This window comes from Phalacrocorax aristotelis, chromosome 3 (assembly GCF_949628215.1).
Source record: "Phalacrocorax aristotelis chromosome 3, bGulAri2.1, whole genome shotgun sequence".
NCBI classification, from domain to species: Eukaryota; Metazoa; Chordata; class Aves; order Suliformes; family Phalacrocoracidae; genus Phalacrocorax; species Phalacrocorax aristotelis.
The window spans coordinates 45859810-45882710 of NC_134278.1; the positions used below are offsets into that span (position 1 = coordinate 45859810).

A 22901-nucleotide genomic window follows, 5' to 3' on the forward strand; every position below is an offset into this window, starting at 1 on the left:
ATAACACAGGCGAAATGACAAAATTAATAGAGGACAAATGGCAGCTTTATTCTGAGAAGCTTGTTAAGGCACTTAGGATAGATTGGAAAACTGATCAGACCTTTGTTTTTTAAATACAGTCTGTGCTTAAGGCCTTGTTTACTTAGTAATATTTGGAATTAGAAATCTACAAATAAAGTGTACAATGTATCAGTACTGTAGTAAAATTCTACAAATATTTGTTATTGAAATACCTGCAGAGTAGAGTATTAGTTCAAACAGATGAAAAAATGTAAATTAATGAAAATGAGATGAAACTTATAACGTGCTTGATTTATTGCTCACAAGCATTTAGGGCTTAGCCACAGGTGTTTTTTTTTTTGATTACTCAGATCATCTTTTGTACAAGTGCAAGCACATATTTAACATATCAGGGATTATCCCTGCACATAAATGAGAATCGGAACCCAGCTTTGGGAAATGGCTAAATAGGGAATGGCTGCCATCAACAGGGTGGCTTCATTAGAGTTTGCTGTAACAATCCCCAGGTTATGCAGCTCAAAACAAAAAAACTAATCTAGCAAAGCAATGAGGTAAGTGTTAAAAGTCACAAACCTACTCAAAATAAATGCTTTTCCATTTTCTTTTAAAAGCGGTACTGCACCTTTGTATGTTGTACTAGAAAAATACTGGAAGCTGCCACAGATGTAAGAAACATTCTTTACACTTAAAAAATAGTTTTTCTACTAATATCAATGAAGACAGAAGTATTTATAACTTTTATATAGATGGAACGTATACCAAGTAGTCTTAAAGCAGTTAAAATGCATTGCAATTGTTTTATTATAACAAATTAATTCACTTGAACTTTTTATATCACGTTGTGCAAAGGAAGTGTTTTGACTTGCACTAACAGACTGCTGTCTGAAAATACATTTTATATTCTCAGTTTTTAAAAAAAAATAGATTTTGAACCATTTTGAATAATCACTTTCCCACTGTTACTGCAGTTTATTTATACACCAACAGGAGAGGTACAAACAGCTAAAACAGCTAGCAAAATTACATCCTAATACATGGTAAACAGATACAGAAACAAAAATAATCCATTCTAAAATAAATAGACTGAAATGGTTCTACTGAAAATCAGTGACATCTCTTTCACATAGATATACAAATCTTTATACAAATGCATAAATGTGTACAGAGCAAAGCAAAAAAGTTTCTACCTGATGAGAACCGAGGAATACAAAACTTTTGTTTAATGAGGGCTGCTGTGAAGCTGTTTTGTGAAGTATGCTACCACTTTTTAATTAAAATTGGATTTGCCAATTTTTGCTAATATAAGAGTTGTATTCAAACGCTTTCTTTGTTCCCATTTTAATACATCTTAAAGTTTCTCCTCAAGAAATGGTTCCTTTCCAAATCTTAGTTTGCTACCAGTATGTTCAAGTAAGATTTTTATAATGGATTGAGAACATAGATGCATTAATGTCATGTCCCTATATGATTCAGTTTGTGTTACTACAAAAAAGAAGTCTGAGGAGAAGCAAATGGTGAACTTAAGACGTTTCAGCCTTTTAATGAATTTATACACCACTGTCACCTGCCACCACTTGAAATCCATACGCAAGAGCACTTCATTGATACAAAGAGAGCACAGATGGGAGTAGGGAAGGAAGGTTTGGCAGACTGTGTGGATTCCATTTTCTAAACAAAGATGATGACAGTGTGTACATTTTGGACAGAGAAGTTTTGGGTTTGTTTGTTTTTCCTTCACCACTATGTATTTGTAGCCCTGTCTTAGGAGAACAGACTTATACAAACATTATGTCTGTGCATGTATTGATGTAGATATGTTAGTATGATAAATCCTCTCCCCATCGCTTTTTTCCATATCTAGCATAAATGGTGTATGCATCCAAAGATAACAAGGCTTTTTTTCTGAGGAGAAGGAAATTACAAATCTGGACTAACTCCATAGCTGATACAGCCACCTTTGCTGATGCCTCTGCTCTGGGGAAACTTTTGTAGGTGGTTCCAGTTGCCCATATGCAAATCAAGTACTTCACACAAATTAGGTTTACTTACTGAAAAGTGAGGAACTATTTACTTTACTTTCTTCCTCACTGTTTTAAAGGCACCATCTTGTGATAGCAGAGGGCTGTTCAGGAGTCACAGCTTTTCTCAGATACCTGTATGGCAATCTGTAGGTAGAAACAGCATGGTGGTAGGGAGAGGTAAGGACTGTAGCTGCAGTAGCTCTTCCAGCAAGAGTTTTACTAGTTCATGGAATGCAGGTGATGGGACTGGGAAACATTATGTTATGGTTAAGGATCAATGACAAAAAAGACATTGACACAGAGGCTTGTGGAGACCCTGAAAACACAAAGAACAGATGGGGCTGATGAAGAAAACGGTGCCCTTGTGAGAAGGGTGGTACCAAGAGAGAATCATGTCTAAGCTATTCCACAGGAAGAAGCAGGCTACTGCGCTTTCTCAGAGTTGGGGGGGAACCACAAAGGGACGGTGTAGCTCTATGAAGAGTGGATGCTGTAAGCCTGAACAGATTTTTGGTCAGGTAACAGAAGATATTTTAAAGAGAGTCTTAAACTTTAGAGCCCTTCAGTTAAATTCTGAAAACACATAGCTTTTCCATAGCGTGCATGCATCTGGCAGTTGCAGGAAACTACGGGTTCCTAGGCTTCGCAAATAGCCTGTAGAATCATGTGTAACGTTCTAGCACATACAGGATGTACACCCATTTTTCTGGAATGCTCTGACCTTCTCTTGCAATTCCTGGTCAGGAACTATAACAAGTCTTCAGTATGAATATTTATGTGTAAATTCACTTGCTTTGGAGCCAAATTTTGCCACAAAAAAAAAAAAAAAACCAACCCCAAACCCTCTGTCTTAAAGGATACGCTAAGTGTGACTTGCATTTAAAACTGTGTATGACAGCTTGCGTTAGTCATAATTTCTTCATTCTAAAAACATAACTTCACTTGTTACCCTCATTTTTAGAGAATGTTTCCTTCTGTAACATTTTCATACCTGTTCCTCACTCAGAATGTACCGGAGTTGCTGCTAACACTGGTGTTTATTTCAACTCAGGAAGCCTCATCCAGGAGCAACAGTAATGGCTCTATCGGGTAAAGCCGTTGGCTTTTTTTCATGCCATTTCCTCTTCACGTTCCACAAAATACCTTAATAGTAAGGAAAAGTTCCCTGGCTGTTAATGAGGAGATAATGCTGCCAGCATCTTTCATGGCATCCTAGTCAGTATGTCCCCTTGGGAAGATTTCAGCAGTCCAAACAGTGTGTGAACTCCGGTTAAAGAGAAGTGAAGACCACCTCAAGAGTTTCCTGAAAACAGCATTAAAAATAACAGTTTAAGAACCTTGTTCCATTTCTTTCCTAGTTTTGTACTCTAGGGAGGTAGTTCTAGGCTAAAGAGTAGGAGATTAATATAGGTACTTAAGTTCAGTGGTTTTACAGAAGTCAGCAAAACTAGGAACTTCTGGCGTCTTATCTAGTCAGTGTGTCTGCTTTAAGGTGGATGAAATACGCTCCATTTGCGGTCTCCAAGCAAGATTGTGTCAGACAAGTGAAAGTTGGTTGGTATTTGCTGTGACTCTTGCCCAGAACTACCTTTCAGTTTTGATCACCTATATACGAACAGGGGGAAGGTGTGGGTAGGTGGATGAGGTAGAGGAGAACTAACTCTAGTCTAAACATTACTTCTCTTTTCCTTTCTTTCTCAGTGTAGACTCAGGTTAAGATGTGTTTAGCTGGAATACAGATGGCTAGAGCTGACTGCTTGGTTTCTTCAAGTTTTAATACTTTTGGGTAGACTAAACCAATTTTAATCTGTAGAGGGAAAAAATTATTGCGTTGGCCAAAATGCATCACCTGATTTTGACCTGAACAGAGGAGTTTTCCTCTGGAAAAGAAAACGGTGTGTGACCAGGGGCTCACTCTGTTATGACAATCAGTTGTATGGCCTAACAATCCTCAATGCCTGCACAAGTACATACAAGTCATGCGGCTATAAAATACGCCTCAGCAGCTTGAGCAAATGCAACTATGGCAGGTTTTGCTATTTTCTTATGCAAAAGAGTTAAGGCAGGTGGGATGAAGCTCTGAAACAGAACTAGAGAATAGGAAAGTCGTGCAAGTAAGAATGACAACACGTGATAGAGATAGTAATAGGGACAGCATGTTTTTCTCACCAAAAAAACATGTCCATGAATGAAAACAGCAAGCAGAACTCAACCTAGTATTTTCTCTACCAAAGAGCAAGTTGGACAGGATGGAACTGTTACAGAAGGAATTTGTATTTAAGTAACTGCTTATTAAATAAATTAATTACCACCTAGCTTCAAAGTAGTCATCAGATTTTGACCTTAAAATGTATCTATTACTCTCTGGGATGGAAATGAGAAATTACCAAAAGAAGTAACAATTCAAAACAGGGCAGTCAAACAGGATAGAGAAACAAGTTCTGCCAGTAGGACACCCGCTGCCCTCCACTGATGACACAGGGAAGTCCAGACATGTATCAGAGGGCAAAAGTCATCATTTACTGTCCAGCTCACGCACGCAGTGCAAAAATAATGCATAGTTTATTACTCCTGTGAGAAAAGCATTCAGGAACAGATAAACAAATTCATGTTTAGAACCAGAAGTAACAGAATTACGCAGTTACTCAAGCCCCATACATATTCATACACAAGCTTATATGCTGTACATTGTTGTAATTACGAAGTTCAAAATTTACTAAATACAGAAGTCTTTGCAGTTTTCTTTCCTAGTAGGTAAAATGACAATATACATTGATGGATTTATGGTGTGCATATATTTAGTTATATATATACACGCACGTGTGTGTATATATGTATCTTTCTATCAGAGGATATGTATATGCACACCAAGTACGTATTTATATTAAACCAGGAGTACATTGCTATACCAGCGCCAGCTGGAAGGGTACTGGGTATCTGAGGATTCACTGTCACTTTGTAGAAGCCGTATTTTTCCCAATCTATTCCCAGCTCTATCAGGAAAGTGCATTGCGGCATTACCCAGAAACAGCTGCCGTTACTCCATTCTGGAAGTACTGTGCTTCCACTACGTGTGGAAGCAACACAATTTGACAGGTTCTTGTTTGCAGAAATCTTAACAGCTGACATCTAACCCAGTGACAGGAAGGTTCTGGACTGGATCACAGAAAGTTGAAATACTTTATATTGTTACTGTACACCAGCAAATCCAGGCACTTAACACTATCAATGTTTTTATTGTCAACTGCTCTAGAACTATAGGTGAAAGCTTATCTTCACTAAAATCAAGAACAAACTTTCCACAGACCTCAGTAGGATAGGACATCGTCTTGCACTCTAACAGTACTGTATTTTAACAAATCCAGGAATTTTAAATGTTTGGCAAAGTGCATACTTTAAAAGAACCATTCAGATATTTATAATAGCTTGACTGAACTTCAGGGTCAATATATGATAAATTCTCTACAAGATAAAGGCACAGTACTTACAGGTACTTTTACCACTGCAGCTTTAAATAAGATAAAGTAAATAACCACTACTATCTTTTAAATTAAACTGTTGAGAATTATAGTGATAATCTTTCATAGAAAAGTAGATAAGCTTGTGCATTTAGTACTCTTGATTCTGGAACCATCTGAACATGGGCATCACTAACGTACACCCACTGTCCTCCTGATGCTCCCACGGCTTCTTTTAAACCTGAAATGCAAAAACAAAAAGTTTTTTCTTGTCTTTCACATCATCATCAAACAAATACAGTGGATATTTCAGAAAGCAAGAGAGGCTTCTAACCCACAAGAGTTACTCATGAATTAGACGCAGTCCAGTATTTGAAGTTTGAAATTTACATGTCAAAGAGGTACTTGCAAGAGAAACTGGGGGAAGACAATGCTTACAAATGTACAGTGCCGTTGCTTTTTTCATACTTTTGGAAAAAGCCTAAGACATTTCAAGTACAGCTTACTGAGTTCTAACAGTAAGTTATACTAGCACACAACCAGTTCTGACATAGAAAAAAATCATATTTCAAAAGCTGACCAGTGTGAAATTAAGAATGCAAAAAGATCTAATCTGTTGTAATAATCATTGCAAGAGAAGCATAAGACTGAGGTAGACTTCCATTTCAAAAGTAATATTAAAAAATTGTCCTTCTGGGAAATGAGCTTCAGATGCAAAGTGATACTACGCAGGACAGACAGGACAGTGCTTGGTTCTCACTCCCCCCGTGAAGGGAAACAGTAAAAACATTTACCTTACTCTGACACTCAACATTCTTGCCTCTGCAAATTATTCACTAACCGATGCTGTCCTAGAATCTTCTTTCATTCTGCATATCCAGAACATATTAATAAGAACTAGTGTGCTGTTCTCAAAATACCAACAGAAACCCGAGAGCAAACCTAGTATCCTCCATGAAAAAGTTTCTTGCTGTTCACATTAAACCAGAGGATTCCAGATTTTTAAGCATTAAAAAATTTCCAATCCTAACATAGGTAAAATGCTCAAATATATGGAAAATTTAATTTCAGTTGTCATGGATTTGGCTCTTGTACTAGAACATTTTTCAAATACCAAATATGCCAAATAGTTAATTTTACGCAGCACAACTGTTCATCTGGGCATATTTTGACTAGGAAAGAGAGGAGAGTGTTCTATCAGTTCTATGTTTAATAACTGAGCCAGAATTCCATTATTCACTCAGCTCTGTGTGGGGTTAATGCAGAAGTAGGTCATGTACTGGGTGTAAGAGGAAGAAAAGAGAATTTATCTATGTGGCCCTAAAATAACAGAATATTCTGAGCTAAAACAATTACTGGCTATAAATCCCCTTAAGGATAAGGAGCTGTAGCCAGTAGTTGCTTTTGATTTTACTCACAGAGAAAGGAGGCTCTGTTTGTACATACCCAGAACATTTTTAGTGGAAGAAATGTGCTCTAGTAATTTCTTGGAGGGTGTCCTGACTTTCACATATGCAGCATAATGACCACCTCTCATTGACCCACTGTGCTCCACTATTCCGTACAGACTATATAGCACTCTTGCACCGTCCGTAACATTCTGCACTCCCAGAAACACAGAAAACAAAGATAAGTTATGTCACAATGAGTTTTACAGCTACCTTAACTAGCTGTCAGCCGTATTACTTTAAAAGAAGCAAGCAGACATCTACAGCATTTCCAAGGTGAAATACATCTATTAAAAATACTCAATAGCCTATTAATTGAATTTGGTTACCATGGAAGCAGCAATACTTGTCCATAATGCTGTTAGAGACACTACCACCATCAGGGCACCATAGCCTAACTCATACTAGTTAACATCCGTGATAGTCTTGATATATGAACGGAATTTCAATCAGTTACAATGCTGATCTTGGGACACTATTTGAAAACATTCACTCTCTAGGAAAGGAAGGAATAAAAACCATCATCATCAGTCCGGTTTAACTTGCGCTCAGGACAACAACTGTTGAAGTACAACAAAAACAGAGATTTGAAATGTGTACCTTGCAAGATGCAGAACAAAATGGTGCTAAGTCTAAAACCAGTGGGAAATCCACATGCCTATTTACTTTTCGTAGACTCAAACCAGCCTTCAAAAGAAAAGAAAAAAAAGACAGTAAAAAAAGTATTTTTACTAGGAAGGCTTTTTATAGCTAAGGTGTTATTATTATACTATTAAAGTAAACCAAAACCAAGAATAAGATTGTAACCAATTTAAATGATCTTTGTTATGTTTTCAATACAGTGCCTGCTACATATAAGCAAGATGGACACGCAAGAGGTTTCCCTGGATACATCTGAATGGCTAAATGCCCTCTGAAGGTATTAGACAGCCAAAAAACCATGTTTCGAATAGTGGTTCTACCAGTTCTCCATATAAAAAGCAAATACCGGTATGCACGACAACACTTAAAGAACTGCTTGTCAGCCAGTGGGGCAGAGGAATATACAAAGAGAGTTTTGGCCTTTTACCTGGTGGAATCTTTTCAGATGGAGGATAAGAATAGCCGGAACTGAAGAAATCAGCAGCTGTTTCCGAGCATTTGTATAGATACCTTCCATCTTCTTTTCTGTATTTATGAATATCAAAATAATTTGTAAAGTGAAGGCAGGCACACAGAATTTAAGTATTTTTTAAACATCTGACAGGATAGATCTACGTAACAGTGATTTTGTACATGGTATATAAAATGCAAGGGAGATTTTTTTGAGTAACAGAAAAATATTTTCTCATTTTTCTGGTTTTTAATAAAAATAATCTGCCAAATCTGAGCATTATCTTAGCCCGTCCTGTGCAAATGAGACCAAAAGTTGGAAGCATGTACACTGTCTAGGTCAGCTTGCACACTGAGATACCTACGTTGTCTGTTACTTCAGCACCCAACTTTCCTGTTACCATATCACCTGAAATAAATGGATGATCACTGGAACAAGAAACAGAAGGCACAGGTCTCTCTATTTACACTAATGTCTTGACCACTAAGAGATTAATTTTCCATTCTTCCCTTCTTTCTGAATGACTGCATACTTTGTGCTTATTTAAGAGAAAGGTCGGAGGGGGAGTGTCTACTTCAGGATACCTCATCACCTGCTGGCTTGAGCACACAGGACCGGGCTATGTGGACTCCAGTCCCCCTGTGGTACAGAGGGAGTTGAACCCAGCGCTCCTACCAAAAGTAGCTCAGTGGTTAGCTACGCAGGAAAAGGGAGCACACCACCAGCATTTTTTTTGCTGAAAAGAATAATTTACTGGTTTTACACATATCCAAAGGAAAATAGTTCATTTAAGGCAGAGAGGAGCATTTAATGTACAAGTAGGTAACTTCTTAAATCTTTTGTTTTAGAAGGAAGAAAATTAATAATGATTAGTTGTGAACTGACTTTCCTTTTCTATTTTTCACTGTGCCCATGGCACCAAAATATTATTTATATAGCACTTACTCTCAGTCCAATAATGAGAAATAATTTATTATAAAATACTGTTTATCTCTCCAGAGATTTATAAATGCACAGGAAACAGGCAATCTTTTGTTACTCTAAGACCTCCCTTTATATTTTGTTTACAATTAATCAGAAGAGCTTAATTTTTTTATCCTTCTGAATTACTATACATCCAAAAAACCCTCCAGTCTTTTAAAAAAGTTTATTTTTCATTACATTTAAATTATTTTTCATTATATTTGAATTGTTTTTCATATTCAGTGACCCCCAATAGTCTGCTTGGGCTATACAAAGATGGAGGAAAACATTGTCACAAGAAGTTCTCTCTCATCTCCATTCTTAGAAATCTTTCTAAGTTTTTTTCCCCCTCTTCATTACAAGTGTCTTTTTTTGCCCTTCTTACATAGCTAATTGCATTACTTCCCTGAGTATGTAAGTTGCTAGAGCATTTGTTTCAAAGCTTCTAGGATTGTAAAGAACAGAAACAGCAGCAAAGATTAATATCGAACGATGAGCCTATTCAGTTTATGGTCACCTTTAAATTGCTTATCTTGGATAAAATAAAGAAAAGATGAAAAATAAATTCTAAGGTAATAGCTACGATTAAGTTGTAGTATAAAATGTAGTGATGCTGCCTTCACGGGATGAAGTTGTTACAAGCAAGTTCTGCTTGAGGAGACATTTTCTATTTAGCCACGAGGGGGAGGCCCATGCTGAAGCAATGAAAAAGCAGCAAGTGCCTGGGTTTTGAGAGGCAATTTTGTGGTGTCCAGACAGAAGCACTTCACCTGTGGAGTTGGTTTTCTTCTGATACTTCTGCATCCTCTCTGTGCAGCTCTCACATAAAAGCTTGTTGTTGCCCATTAGGAGCTCTACAGAGGTGAACTGGTAAAGGCAGGATTGAACAGAGCATTCCTTTGAGCTAGTTATGTAGCTTTGGGAAAGCGTCTGGAAAGCATTTTGAGGGTTTTGGGATAGCGGGGATTTGTCTACTGAGAACATGGAATTATTTGATAAACCTAATGCTGGATCCCCACGGCTCGATTTTTTATCTTCATTTATAATACCACAGAGGCTGAGTTTGGATATGGCACTGGAAATCATCTCATCGTTGCCGTCACTTGGTTTGTTGTGTGGCATTTTAACATTTATGTGGCTGACGTGCAAACCAGACATGTTGCTGGATGGGCTGATGGCTGTTTGCTTAGAAGCACTTTCGCTTTCCGAGGCTTCGCTGTCTGCATCAAAGCTGCTTTCAGAGCGGCTGGCTTCCTTCTCGCTGCCGTCCGTTTGACTTCCATTTACAGCGGAGTCAGCGGTTGTGTCTTTGGAGTACGGGACACCAGAGCTACCTTCCAGCTCAAGCTTTCTGGTTTTCTCCTGCATGATAACAGGACTTTTTTCATCTTCATTAGAGGAAGCTTTTCTGGCAAGCCGTCTCTCCTGGTTCAGTTGATTCTGTAAGTTATGGCATTATTATTTCAGTAAGATAGGGGAGAAGAAAACAGATCTATGATCTAACATAGCTTTTGAAACATGACAAATTCAAAGCAAATTAAATTTATTATTTGATATTTTCCATCTCTCACATGTTCAAGCTAGTTGATCTCCTTAAGATCTTTTTAAACCAATTTAGGATTAGAAACCTACACCCCAGTCAGCTAAGAACATTATACTTACTGAGAGATCAATACTTCCCACAACTAATTACATTCACTTTGTGACAGCTGTGGATGGCACATCTGAAGTGGTATTCACTTAATCTAACTTAAGCTTCTAAAAGGTTCTCAAGTTTAAGCTAGTCCCCCAGCCTCCCATCAGAGGCCTTAGCTGATGAGCAGCTCCAAAAGAAAATTCAACCCACCTTTGTAGGTATTTGTCTTAGAATTAAATAAAGCGTGCTGCCACAAAAGACTACTGCTATAGATTGAAACAAAACAAAAAAAAAACCCAACCGCCGAACTTAAAACGACCATAAGTTTAAGTGATTTATAAGTGTTTATGATTATTTTCTTTCTTTTGTTTGACCTCTTTCCAAAAGCAGTGAGCACATTTCCTTCCCTTTGATTTTCCTGTATTTGAGTTGGATCAAAATTCCAGTGATGCCACTGGGAATCCTTCCATTAACTTCAACGGTTTGAGTTTTAGGCCTTTTCTCCTCTAACAATCAGTGCCTGCACCTTCTTTCCATTCTTTCCTTTGTTTCTACCACATGTCCTTTTGCTACTTCTGTCTCATTCTCTTCTCCTATCAGTTGTTCATATGGTTATTCTGTTATATTTTTTCTTCACATGTATTTAGTGTGTTAGGACCTGTTTCAGGAGAGTATTTATTGTCCCCAAGAGGGCACAGACCCTTCTAGTAGGGCTCACTCAGACACGAGGTAAAAGAATCTAAAACTCTCTTGACCTCCTAACATATAGCCTAGGCATATTCCTAAAATAAGGCTTGAAATTCCCTCTGAGTGTCAGGAGCCCTGCACTTGCACCTTCCACTTCCTGCCATTAATAAGAAAATACCTTTAAAACACACAATGTGACACACAGCACAAGTTAAGCTCACATCAATGCTTTTACAGAACAAACTACAGAAACTAACTTTCACACATGGCTTCCATTACAGGGAACCTGAGAGGGAAATACCCTTCTGCACACCTGATCATGTGCCTAAGCTGCAGCAAAGGTGTAATTTTAGACATGGCCTTCTGTTTATTTCTCACTGACTGTCTTTAGGTAGCTTCTCATCTGGTAGAGAGGGTTTCTGGTCTGGTTTTGTTTTGGATCCCACTCCAGGTCATGGGTACCAAAATGTTAGGCCTGACTTGCAGGCACTAAACTTTATTTACTCCCCATTTCAGGAGAAATGCCTAACAACCAGTGTTCAGGTACTCCATTGCCTACAAAACCACCCACAGGACACCCCACATTTTCACAAGTAAACTTACAAACTGATGAAGTCACAGAACATCAACAAACACTGAGTGAATTCAACAATTGTTTGGTTTGCATTAGAAGTTCTACTACAGAACCAATATATTACACTGGAAATCATTCCAAAAAAGTCTAAAATAATGATAAATACATGGCTGAAAAGATGGAAGAGGAGCAGAGAATCACAAAGCCTCACCAATTAGACAGACATACTTCATAGGTCACTTTATACATTCTTACTGGAAGTGGAGCTATTGCTACCTCTACAGACATATTGCTTCTCTATTTTCTATATTGCTTCCTCTAATGTCTGTGTAGTCTAGTTTATTGAATCCACACTATATTTTATTTTCTTAATTTTGAAAACATTTCAGTAATTGTGTTTTATGTATCAGTATTAACACTATTATTAAGATTCTACTTGGTCACACAAGTCTATATGGATGATAAGGCTTATTAAAGAATAATGACAGTATATGACTTATCATGACATTATATGACAATAACAACAAGGAGAGCCTTTGTCACATTTCATTAACAATAATATACATGCATAGTAATTATTACATATTTCTTTTAATCTGCAAACACTAATACATAGAAATAATCAGTTCTGTTAGGCTGGCATATTTGCAGAACCCTTTTGCCACCATCAGAACGAACTGTATGAGGAGGCTGCACTGGAGACGGGCTGAACCAAGCCCCCCAGCTCTCAGGCTGCTGAAAGCCAAGCGGATCATGGAAACCATGCTCTCGGTCTCCAAGAGTCTCTGCTGGTTGTGCTGCTTTTGTTGTACGCACTGCCAACTAATCCCTCGGATGGCGGTAACGCAGACTTGCCTGCTTTCTTAGCCAGCATTACAGTTCTTGTGATTGCAACCAGAAACAAACTACGAGGACACCAAAAGAAAAGCAGTCAACAAAACCAAAAGCAACATGAACTGAAACTAACTGGCAGATTATTTTTTTCCCTTACAGATGAAACCCTGTAACTGAAAACTAAATGGTTCCCAATGACTGTAATTTCTCACAATTCTAATAATGACCTAACTATTTTAAAACAAGTCTATCTCAGCTACATGCGTACAACACTCCCCCCCCCCATTGATAGGTGTCAAAATTCCCACCCCTGCAACCCTAGAAACTTCAGAATAAACTCAAGATGACTGGTTAGTGTGAGTAAGTTCTTACCTTATCTTTTGTTAAAGCATGTTTCTTGACAGTTTTGGGTTGATTATTCAGTGTAGTGATAGGAGAACAGTTACACTGACCAAGATCTGCCTCTTGTACACTTTTACCTTTACCTGTTCTTCCCAAAGGCACAGGTTTTGCAACCTAAGAAATTACACAGGAAATTAGGAAAGGAAATATGCCAATTTTGTATTCTTTTGCAACCTACAGAAAAGATGAACGTAGGTGGGTTTTTTCCTTTACTTTAGAAAATAGAAACCTACATAAATCCAATTAACTGGCCCTTGAATTGTGGTGTAAGACTACTTTCTGATTTTATTTATCATAAACTCACTGTCAACATTTTCAAAAGATCAACTGAGGTCCACAAGAAATAGGAATGATACAAAATTCCTGTACAGAATACATACCAAATAATCTGTTCTAGTACTGTATAAGCACATGCGTAGCTGCATGAGATGTGAATTTACCAAAGGGGACATAGCTCCCTGTAAGTCAGTCTCTGGCACAGCCTACCACCTTATGATGTGACGAAGGAGCTGCCGTGCATCGCCATCCCATTAATGGCAGCAGCATATCTACACTATGAAGGAAAGAGATGACCATAAAGTAATGCACATCCTCAAGTGCAGCGACTGCTAAAAGCCACCGCGTCTCTCTCAAACAGAACCCATGAAGTTCCCATGCTGCACGTGTGAGCCAGGAAGCACCGGGGTTCAGATACTCAAATGTTCTGAAAGCTTTAACTCCCACAGACATGTACACTGTCTGCAGCAACAGAGACGAAGAATTTATTATTAACAAAACTGGTGTTTGGAAACAAGTATATTTTATACAGGATTAGGTATTACATTAAATACTCTCCCTTAAATATACATTAATATATGGGGGATGGGGGAAGAACCACTCCCAACGCACCCACACAGCTCTCAAATGAAACCCTAAGTCCCGCAAAACCAGAGAAAATGCCTTCAAAGGAGCACATTTCCTCTGCAGCTAATGGCGGCATTCTGTGAACTACTTATGCCAAAACCACCAGAATAAATATAGTCAGAGTCTATCATTTTTACACTCATCACTTCAGTCCAAAGGGACTCAGTTGTCTAGATGCAAACCAATAGGCTAGAACTGAATTTTCTGGACCTTCAAAAAAGGTCTATAATCGTTCTGTTCACATAAGTATATATTAAAAATACTACTAAATGAAACTAATCTCAGGCCTACATTACTGTAAATTACAATGGTCACTTGTTCAAAGTTTGGACTAATTTTAAAATATAGGTACTTATGACATTGCAATGTCTCTCTATATACATATGTATACGTATATATATAAAATGAACACACAGTATGACAGTACATATATTTATGGACAAGCATACATTTTAGACTTGAAATCCAAACTGTGTATATATATAACCATCTTCATAAAGATATCTAAAAAACAATCCACTGGAAGCAATAGTTATTTATTACATGTTCTGTTTCTTACCCTCTCCTCTATTATAGGAAGTGAAAGATCAATGAAAGGTTCTTTTACTGTTGAAATCTTGAAGAGAAAGAGAAAATGCACATTAAATGCAAAGAACAATCTATGAGTTGAGCACATAGCTCCCATTTTAAATCAAATTATCAGAAAGTTTACGAAAAACTAATTAGTTACAAGATGTATCAAACTACAATGAAGAACTTCCAAAAAACATTTTTCCTTTTTTTAAAAAAAAAAATTTATTTTGAGTTAGGTCCAATTTTCTTTCTAACACTGCACAAAATTTCAGCATACAGATGTAAAAGGCAAGGCCATTCATCTGGGCATTAACTGGACCTAGGAGCAGCGTGGTGCTCAGTTTCTCTGAGCTCCAGACAGACTTTCAAGTCATGCGGGCCTTCTAGATGGTACAGTTCTGGAGAAAGCTAATTTTTAGAGTTTCCTGATCCTGGACGCTTTTGCGCTGGCATTTGACCTCGTACACTGTTAAGCAGCAAGGACTGGTTAATGACAGTTAGATGACAGTTTCTAACCTGATGCTCTCAGAAAAGATTAAGTCAGGCTTATTGGTTACAGCCAAAAGCTTTATTAGAAATTTTCACACCACAACATACACTTGTAATTGTTAAAATAAATCCAGTTACTGGGCAAAAGAGGACTGAAAAAAAAAACAACCAACCTTCTTTTCTTTACTGGAGTTTTATTTTGCCATCTATAAGCCATATAAAGTCTAAACTGAAACCGGAAATATCTGGCAAATCATACCTAGAGACATTCTCTCTCCGCACTTCCCATCTGCCTTTATGGCTAGACCATCCCTTCCAAGCCTGTGTTTAAGCTCTCTCCTTTGCCATTCTCAAATTGCTTCCAAAACTGACTTATCCTACCTCTGGAGAGACTGTGAAAAACAAGGCCTTAAAAAACCATAAAAATCATGTTGTACATCTAAGTTACTGAAGACAGTCGTGCCCTCAGTTACTGTATCATTGCCCTTCTCATGTATTTGTGACCCTATCTTCCACCTGCAACATCTGGTATGGACTGTAGGCTTATTTTTACCTGTTGTGCAAGGGACTCAGCGTGCTTCAGGTTCCAGTAAAGAAATAAATGAGATCAAACCTATTGTAACTCTGAGGACAGACTGCCTGATGAGCGATGTTCAAACAGGGGTTCCCCTAAAGAGTGAGTTTGCATGAACAAACATGAGTCAAAAATATCTTGGCCAATGCAGGCGAAGGAAAGCGAACACTAAACTCGTCCTCAAAGGGCTACAGATAGCGAAGTGTTGAGTCCCATGCAGGCAGAACATAGAAATCCCGCAAAAATAAATGAGACACACAAAACACATACAGCCTCTATTTTGTATATAGTCGAAGTTCTTCATTGGTACTAGTAGCACATTGAAGTGTAATCTGCACATCACACACAGGGAAGTTTACCTGGCACTGCAGGACTGTGCTTAATTATTCAGACTGATTGATTTACTTAATCTCTATAATATGAAATATAAAGTTTTAAACCAAACACAAATGTAACATTTAATTAGAAAAGTCATGCAAATAAGATTTTTTTCTCTTCCAAAGTTAAAGAAAATGATAAGGATCATGGAAAGCGTTTATGATGACATGTCAGTAATATTAATTATGAAAGGATTATGCTGTTCGTTAGCATTATTACATTAATTATCAAAAATACTTCAAGAAACAAAAAAGTAATTTTAGCATTTCCCCACTCATACTAATTCAAAGTACATAATTCCCAATTTTCAGGTGTATCTCAGAAGAGCAGGCAGGAGGATTTACATTTTAAGATAGGTAGGTGTTTTTAAAAATGTCAAATTAAATTGGGGTGTAACACAGATTATTATAGAATTTGGAACCTCCAGCCTTAAGTTAGATGTAAAATCAAGCGCAGTACTTGAATCCTTTTTTAATCTGAAGGACCCCTCTTCTTAGGTTTGGGAGGATAATGCTTTTAAGAAGGAATAAATCATTTTAAATGAGAAACTTTCAATAAAGTCTTGTTTTTTACAAACAAACAAACAAGTATAAAATTGGCAATACAATTTTATACTTTCAAGACAACGTAATCAAACCAGTATGTGATCTATTCCACATCAAACCAAATTCCAGAATACCTACATTTTCACATTCCTCACACATGACAGTGCTAGTCAATTCACCAACAAAGATCCTATCTATGAAGTTCATCTTCACACCCTCTCTTCCATATGCTGAAAAAACATTGCCTTTTTTAAATGTGAAAAATAACAGTTCCAATGCCACACTATAAGTACAACAAAATTCTTTCTAAGATTTATCATGAAAGCATAATTTTAAACATATTCAAAACGTTTTGAACACAACACAATAATTAATACATCATATACTGTATATCTCAACATTTAAAAATATTTTAGTGATACGATTCCCTTTTATCCTTCCCTTCCCCACCTACTATAACAGAATAATAATACTGTATCTCTCAAGAGGAAGACTTTTGAAGAAAAACTCAGTTTTCTTCTGAATACATAATATTGTATTGCCTTGATATAGACACTAGGGTTGCAGACAGGTCGTTACCCTTTCTAAATGGTTTTTGAAACTATAAAACTCTAAAAAATGCGACAAAAGCCTGTTCTAAAATGTCTCCATGCCTTAACTGTTGCAGATTTGGGAAGAGTGACTTTCCATTAAATCATTATTAAGACTTTAATTAAAGCAAAATCCCCAAAATTAGAACTTTTGCATAAATACACACATACAAAAATTGATTTAAAAACTCGTTTTGAAAAAACATGCCTTCTTTTGAAACGGCTTCTTATCTTGGCCTTGTTATCATATTTAGAGTGCGCGCGGTATCAGTCAGCTGACAGAAACCAGCTTTATTTATGGAAAGTGGCCTCTCTGAGTGATACAATAACTGTGACTATAAAACAAACCTGAAGGTGCAGCAATCTGTTTTAGGAAACAAAATTAAATTCTCCCTATCATTACAAGAGGCATTACTAATACAGAGGAAGGCTTTATCCTGCATACAAAGATGCAAGTCAGCACAGACTAAGCCCTCTGTCCTTTAGATACACACTAGGTGGCACCAGAATAATACATAATGAAAGTCTTGCAGCTACCGTACTTCAGGACTGCTGTTTGCAACAGTTTTGAAGAAAATGGTATTTAAAAACTTGTGCAGTTTTAAAAGTATTCAATAAAGAGTTGCATACCTTTGACTTTTCTTCTAGTTTCTTCATCTGCTGTCTTAGTAGTTGGATTATTAAATGCTTTTAAGATACCAGTTTGTATACGCTATAATTAAAAGCAAACAAACAAAACATTTAGCAAGTATTTTAAGTGCAAACATTCTAAAAACTATTAATATATGACTAGATTTTATCTACTCTTGTTTTCATAACATAAGCATAACTTAATATTTCAAAACTACTCATGTCATTCACCAACAGTATCAAAGCTACATGAGCTTAACTTTAGCAGGTAACCATCCCAAAACTTCCTCGCCTTAAAAAGGGAGCCATTGTAGAGCACTTGAGAGGTTATCAAGAAACTATTCAATTTGCAGTGAACAAATACTTCCCATTTCTTACACTGCTGGGGCAGGGGGGAATGCTGAAGAAAAATGGACTGTTATGAATTGACTAGTTTGCAAAACACTTGAAGGCAGCTAAGTATCTTTCAATAGCCAGACTTCGGTTACTGCATTTGGGCAGGTTTTTATTACTTCTGTTTACTTTCTAACACTGCACACTTCAAAGTTATGTTAGAAACCTTAGGAGAGAGACAAAACTTTTTATGCATCCATATATATGTCCATCAGTATCTGCTCAAACAATCCCAAAAATTACATTTTTGAAAGAAGAATCAGAAAGAATCAAATTCATACAGGTGAGCTGTAGCCACACCTCAAAACAGGGGTGCTTCCCCTGCTGTTTCTCAGCTGCCCCGGGATCAGGAGTTGCTGTATTCCTGGCAGCAGAACTGCACCAGCTGGTACGAAAGGTGGCTCAGCCCGACCTCCAACACGCTGTGGAGCGGGAAGCCGGAGGCTGCATCAGGTCTGCGGCCAGAGAATGCTGCAGCGTGTGTGACCCATGTTTCCCTTTTTCCTGTGGCTCTCTAATGCAGTGGCTCTCTAATGCCCAAACTTCAGTAACATGTACGAGTGCCTCACATTGGTGCACAAATGACATTTACGATTACACGTATCACTGAGTCACACTTGGAGCAAAGTACCATTCTAGCGACGGTGATACCAAACCTGCTGCAAGTAACTCAAACCCTATGTCCTAACAGGAAAAGAATAATAAGTAACTCTTGCTTGCGGGCAGCAAATAACACTTTCAAGCCGTATATTATAAAAGTTACGAGGATAGACGGCGTTGGAGCTTCGGTTTCCAGTTCAGACACCCATCAGACCAAGTCACACTCCTACCTGATGAGTATGTGACCTGGCTTGTGAATTAACTCCCGCTGCCCCGAGCTCAGCTTTGTTCATCTTAAAGCCAACAATATACTAAAAGGACTAATCAATAGGTAATTCATGAAGTTGAGCACCATAAATGGGTTTAGGGCCATAAGCAACCCTTTTGTTGGGATTAGCGCGTTGAACCATTTATTTAGGTCAAAGAAAGACATAGTCTTTGAATGGGCAGGGCGCTGCCGACAATGGCAGCAGACATTAATCAATTAGCAGCAGGGTTCAGTCACTTCAGGCCCCGGTGTGAAACCATCTCCAGCCCACATTGCTGGAAACGGCAGACACTATGTCATCTTTATTGTAGTATCGACAAGCTTTTATCTTAAAAAACCCCACTTGCCTACATACACACTTTCTAACTTTTCTTAATGTGGACAGGGAAAATTTCAACACTGGTGTTGGAAAGCCTAAAAACACAAAACCACAGGGAAGAGGGAAAAGTGGAACGCCGTCTTTCGTTAGTTCCCATAACTAGTGCCATGTTATATATCATAGGTATTTGTCATCAAAACTCTTAGGGTTTAAAAAAAATGATTTCTAGTAGGGATAGGGAAGCAGGGACGGCCACGTTCATCTCTGTCTCAGGTGGATGGCAAAGCAGCTGGCTGCCCTTTCAGCAGGGGTGTTCCCTCTTCTGAGAGTAAAGTTTAAAAGCGGCGTGAAAGAGCACCGTTAGCGGCTGCAGCCCCTGCGACGGGATTCTGGTGGCAGGCACGTTGCTGCGGGCCATCCCCAGCCAGAGCCCGCGTGGTGGGGAGGCCACAGGGCCAGCTGCCGGTTCCCGCGGCAGGAGAGCTGCTCCTGCTTGTGTCCGGCCGGCACGGCGGCCGGCGCTCACCGCGGGCCTGACATTCGCCATTTGTCACGCCAGTTACAGACCCGAAACACAGGATAATAAAAAAAAACCACCAAACCAAAAACTGAGAGCTTTTACTAGTACCGTCCCTTGCAGCACAGCCTGAGATGATGCAGACGTGTTTGCAGTAATGCACCATTAGGGCAGCAGAGGGGTGTAATTGCAGGGCAGGGTGGGACTGACCTCTCCCTGCCTGGTGATGGGGCGGCAGAAACACTCTACTGCCCGAGAAGTCACTTAAAATTCTCACTGTCTTCCATTACTCTTCTGTGGTAGCTACTGTAGCTGTCACCGCTAACAAAACGATTTAAAAGACAAATACAAACATGGGTTATCGTAATGATAGCGCGCTCACTGGTGAAACAGGAGGCTGACTCGAGGGGAAAGCGCAGTCACCCAGTGGAGAAGCTTAGCTGTTATAATTCTGCTTTCGGTGGATCCTCATTTGCGAAGCAAATACAGTTTCAGTGTTTTATGACATGAAAATCAGCAAGTAACAAAATAAAGTTCCCCTCTACTGCAAAAACATAACAATCAGTTTTTCACTGAAGTCAGTTGCTTCTGTTTTGTGCCCCATTCACCACCTAATTTTGTGACAATGTCATGGTTTAGGTGTTTTTCCCTGTAATTTAGTTCTGGTTGTGATCAAGTGTAGTGCTGACAAGACCAACATATATTAATATTCTGGTAGGATGGGGATTCAATTCAGCACTACTCCAGTGCCAGGAACTGGAAGCAGATACAGCTTTATATATCACCTCCAAGATAATTCAGCTCGGGATCATGACATTCATCGTAATACTAAGTGAGAGGAAAGAGTCAATACAAGATTTAAGGACCTCCTTTTGACGAGACTTAGAAAACGCTATTTGCCAAAATATCGTCTGAAAAGAACGTTCGCAGACTAAGTCAGGCAGATGAAATCAGGTATGGTCAAAATAGCTCAAGCAAGCAAACACTCACTTCCTTGAATGCAACAATGCAGGAGGCAGAAGAAACAAAGGAAAAGAAACATGAGAAGAACCACACAGGGACATTTCTAATATAACACAACTCGTTATACACTTAGCATACTTAGATGTAGATTTTAAATCATGAAAAGCAGGACCTTATTTATAAAACAAGTAGCTCTTCACACTTTCAAAAAATACAAGAAACTTTGCAAGATTTTATTTGTCCTTTTTTTTTTTATTGAACTAGATTGCAATTAAAATGATGGGCAGGCCCACAGCTAGGAGCTGCTAATTTCTGTCCCAAAGCCTTATAATGCCCTTTGCCAGCTAGATCCAAAGTTCTACTTTCTTGACTCCTCAGAAGTCCTTTTATTGTCCTTTTATTTTTTTAATAAAGGCAAGCAATTCAGATTCCTAAAGTTATCATGATCCACTTACCATACTCTTTCCACTGCTGACTGAAACTTTTATTCCAATCAGCAATTTTAACATATGAACATGAACATAATTAAATCCTCTTTCAAAAAAAGTCATTATTTCTCTCAGGACAACAAAAACAGCCACTCCTGCTCAATTAAGTACATCTTTAGAACACCGGGAACACGAAGAACGCTGAAGCAATGACTAGTAGTTTACCATACAGTCAAGTAAGTTCTTTAAAAACACACACAAAAACGTTACCTTTGTTTCTTCAATCCTCATCGCATCCAACAGATAGTGCAGAAGCTCCTGGCTGTCCTGCTGCTGGAACCCCTTAAATCGAGGAGCCCTACAAAAGAAGCGGTAAGGAATTTATATGTACCTTGGGGGGTTCTTAATGAGACAGTGCCTACATCAGACTCTTGTTGGATGCCAGGGGTACAGTAGGTGCAATCCCTGTGGGACCTAATGGGGCTTTGGGAAGCTCCTGGTGTGGCTGCAAGTACAGCAACAAGGCTGCACTTCCACCTGCATAGCATTTTGACCCTGACTAAAACACAGTTTTGCCAGTGGAGTTTCACCCATGCTAGCAGCGCTTTGCTGACAGACTACAGCAGTGCTTCTGTATGTCCCCATGTCATGGAGGAGAGGGAAAGATTTTCAAAGTGCTCAACCTCCCCCCTGCTATCTCACCCTTCCCTCTACCAAGAAGAAATCTCAAACATGCATAAACCAGTCCGTAGATAGGAAACCAGAAACAGCACTATAATCTGAACTGAAAAAAAGATGATCTTGAAATGGAAGGGAAGTCTCAAGGCTGTGCATCAAGCAAACAAGAACTGCAGGTCAGAATTGAAACAAGAATTTCTTAACTTCTTAAACGGAAGTAGACATAAACACCTCTTCCAAATGGCTCTACAGTCAATCAATCCAGTAATCTGCATCCTATTAAGCTGAGTGAATAGTCAGTAAGATGGCAAACACATTAAAAATAAGTAATATCACATAGCATATGAATTTCAAATGCTATTAAAGAAACATAAAACTGTAATAATATGATATTCTGATATACATATTTTACACTGTATTCGATCAGTTTTTATTTATGCTAAATTTCTCCAATTAATATTACAGATATTGGAGATAAATGTTCTGGACATATGATTTCCATTCTAAGAGTGTTTCTAATGGGAAAAGCCAGTGTTTGGAGCAGGTTTTCTTGGTTGGAAGAGTTAATCCTCTTAGGTTATCGGGTAAGACTTACACTTGCTTCACAGATCCTTTAAAAGGACCTTTTAGCATCATGAATTGTCAACCCACACCATATCCACATCCAAACTTCTCTCCTACAGTCTAACAAACTGCAATATTTCACATCTGAAATTCATATTAAAACATGCAGTATTACCAGAAGCAAACAAAACACAGCTTCATACCTAAAATGCAAAGAGCCTGAAACCAGTGAGACAATCTCTTCACAGTTCTTTTGACTGAGACAATATATTTGAATCCAGATTCCAAAAACTATCAGGTTTGCAAAGGCAGGCAATAAATCGGCTACACATTATCCGATTTTTTCCCCCCA

General features: G+C 38.3%; 1 protein-coding gene across 8 annotated transcripts in view; it reads right to left on the minus strand.

The window, feature by feature from the left end:
• Positions 1–794: 794 nt before the first annotated feature.
• The window catches only part of USP45 (ubiquitin specific peptidase 45), a 58807-nt gene continuing 36700 nt past the window's right edge, over positions 795–22901 (minus strand). For 4 of the 8 annotated variants that reach the window (XM_075087333.1, XM_075087335.1, XM_075087332.1 and 1 more), the window contains 10 exons: positions 21578–21665; positions 17820–17901; positions 16738–16829; positions 14600–14656; positions 13108–13251; positions 9775–10444; positions 8018–8115; positions 7549–7635; positions 6947–7100; positions 795–5741 (listed from right to left, as the gene is read on the minus strand). In XM_075087333.1, coding sequence (XP_074943434.1) covers positions 5608–5741; positions 6947–7100; positions 7549–7635; positions 8018–8115; positions 9775–10444; positions 13108–13251; positions 14600–14656; positions 16738–16829; positions 17820–17901; positions 21578–21665 — 1606 coding nt within the window. In that variant the 3' untranslated portion in view covers positions 795–5607. Of the gene's footprint in view, positions 5742–6946; positions 7101–7548; positions 7636–8017; positions 8116–9774; positions 10445–11981; positions 12807–13107; positions 13252–14599; positions 14657–16737; positions 16830–17819; positions 17902–21577; positions 21666–22901 lie in introns of those variants that run through there. The other 4 variants (XM_075087336.1, XM_075087337.1, XM_075087338.1 and 1 more) reach the window with 4 other exon arrangements.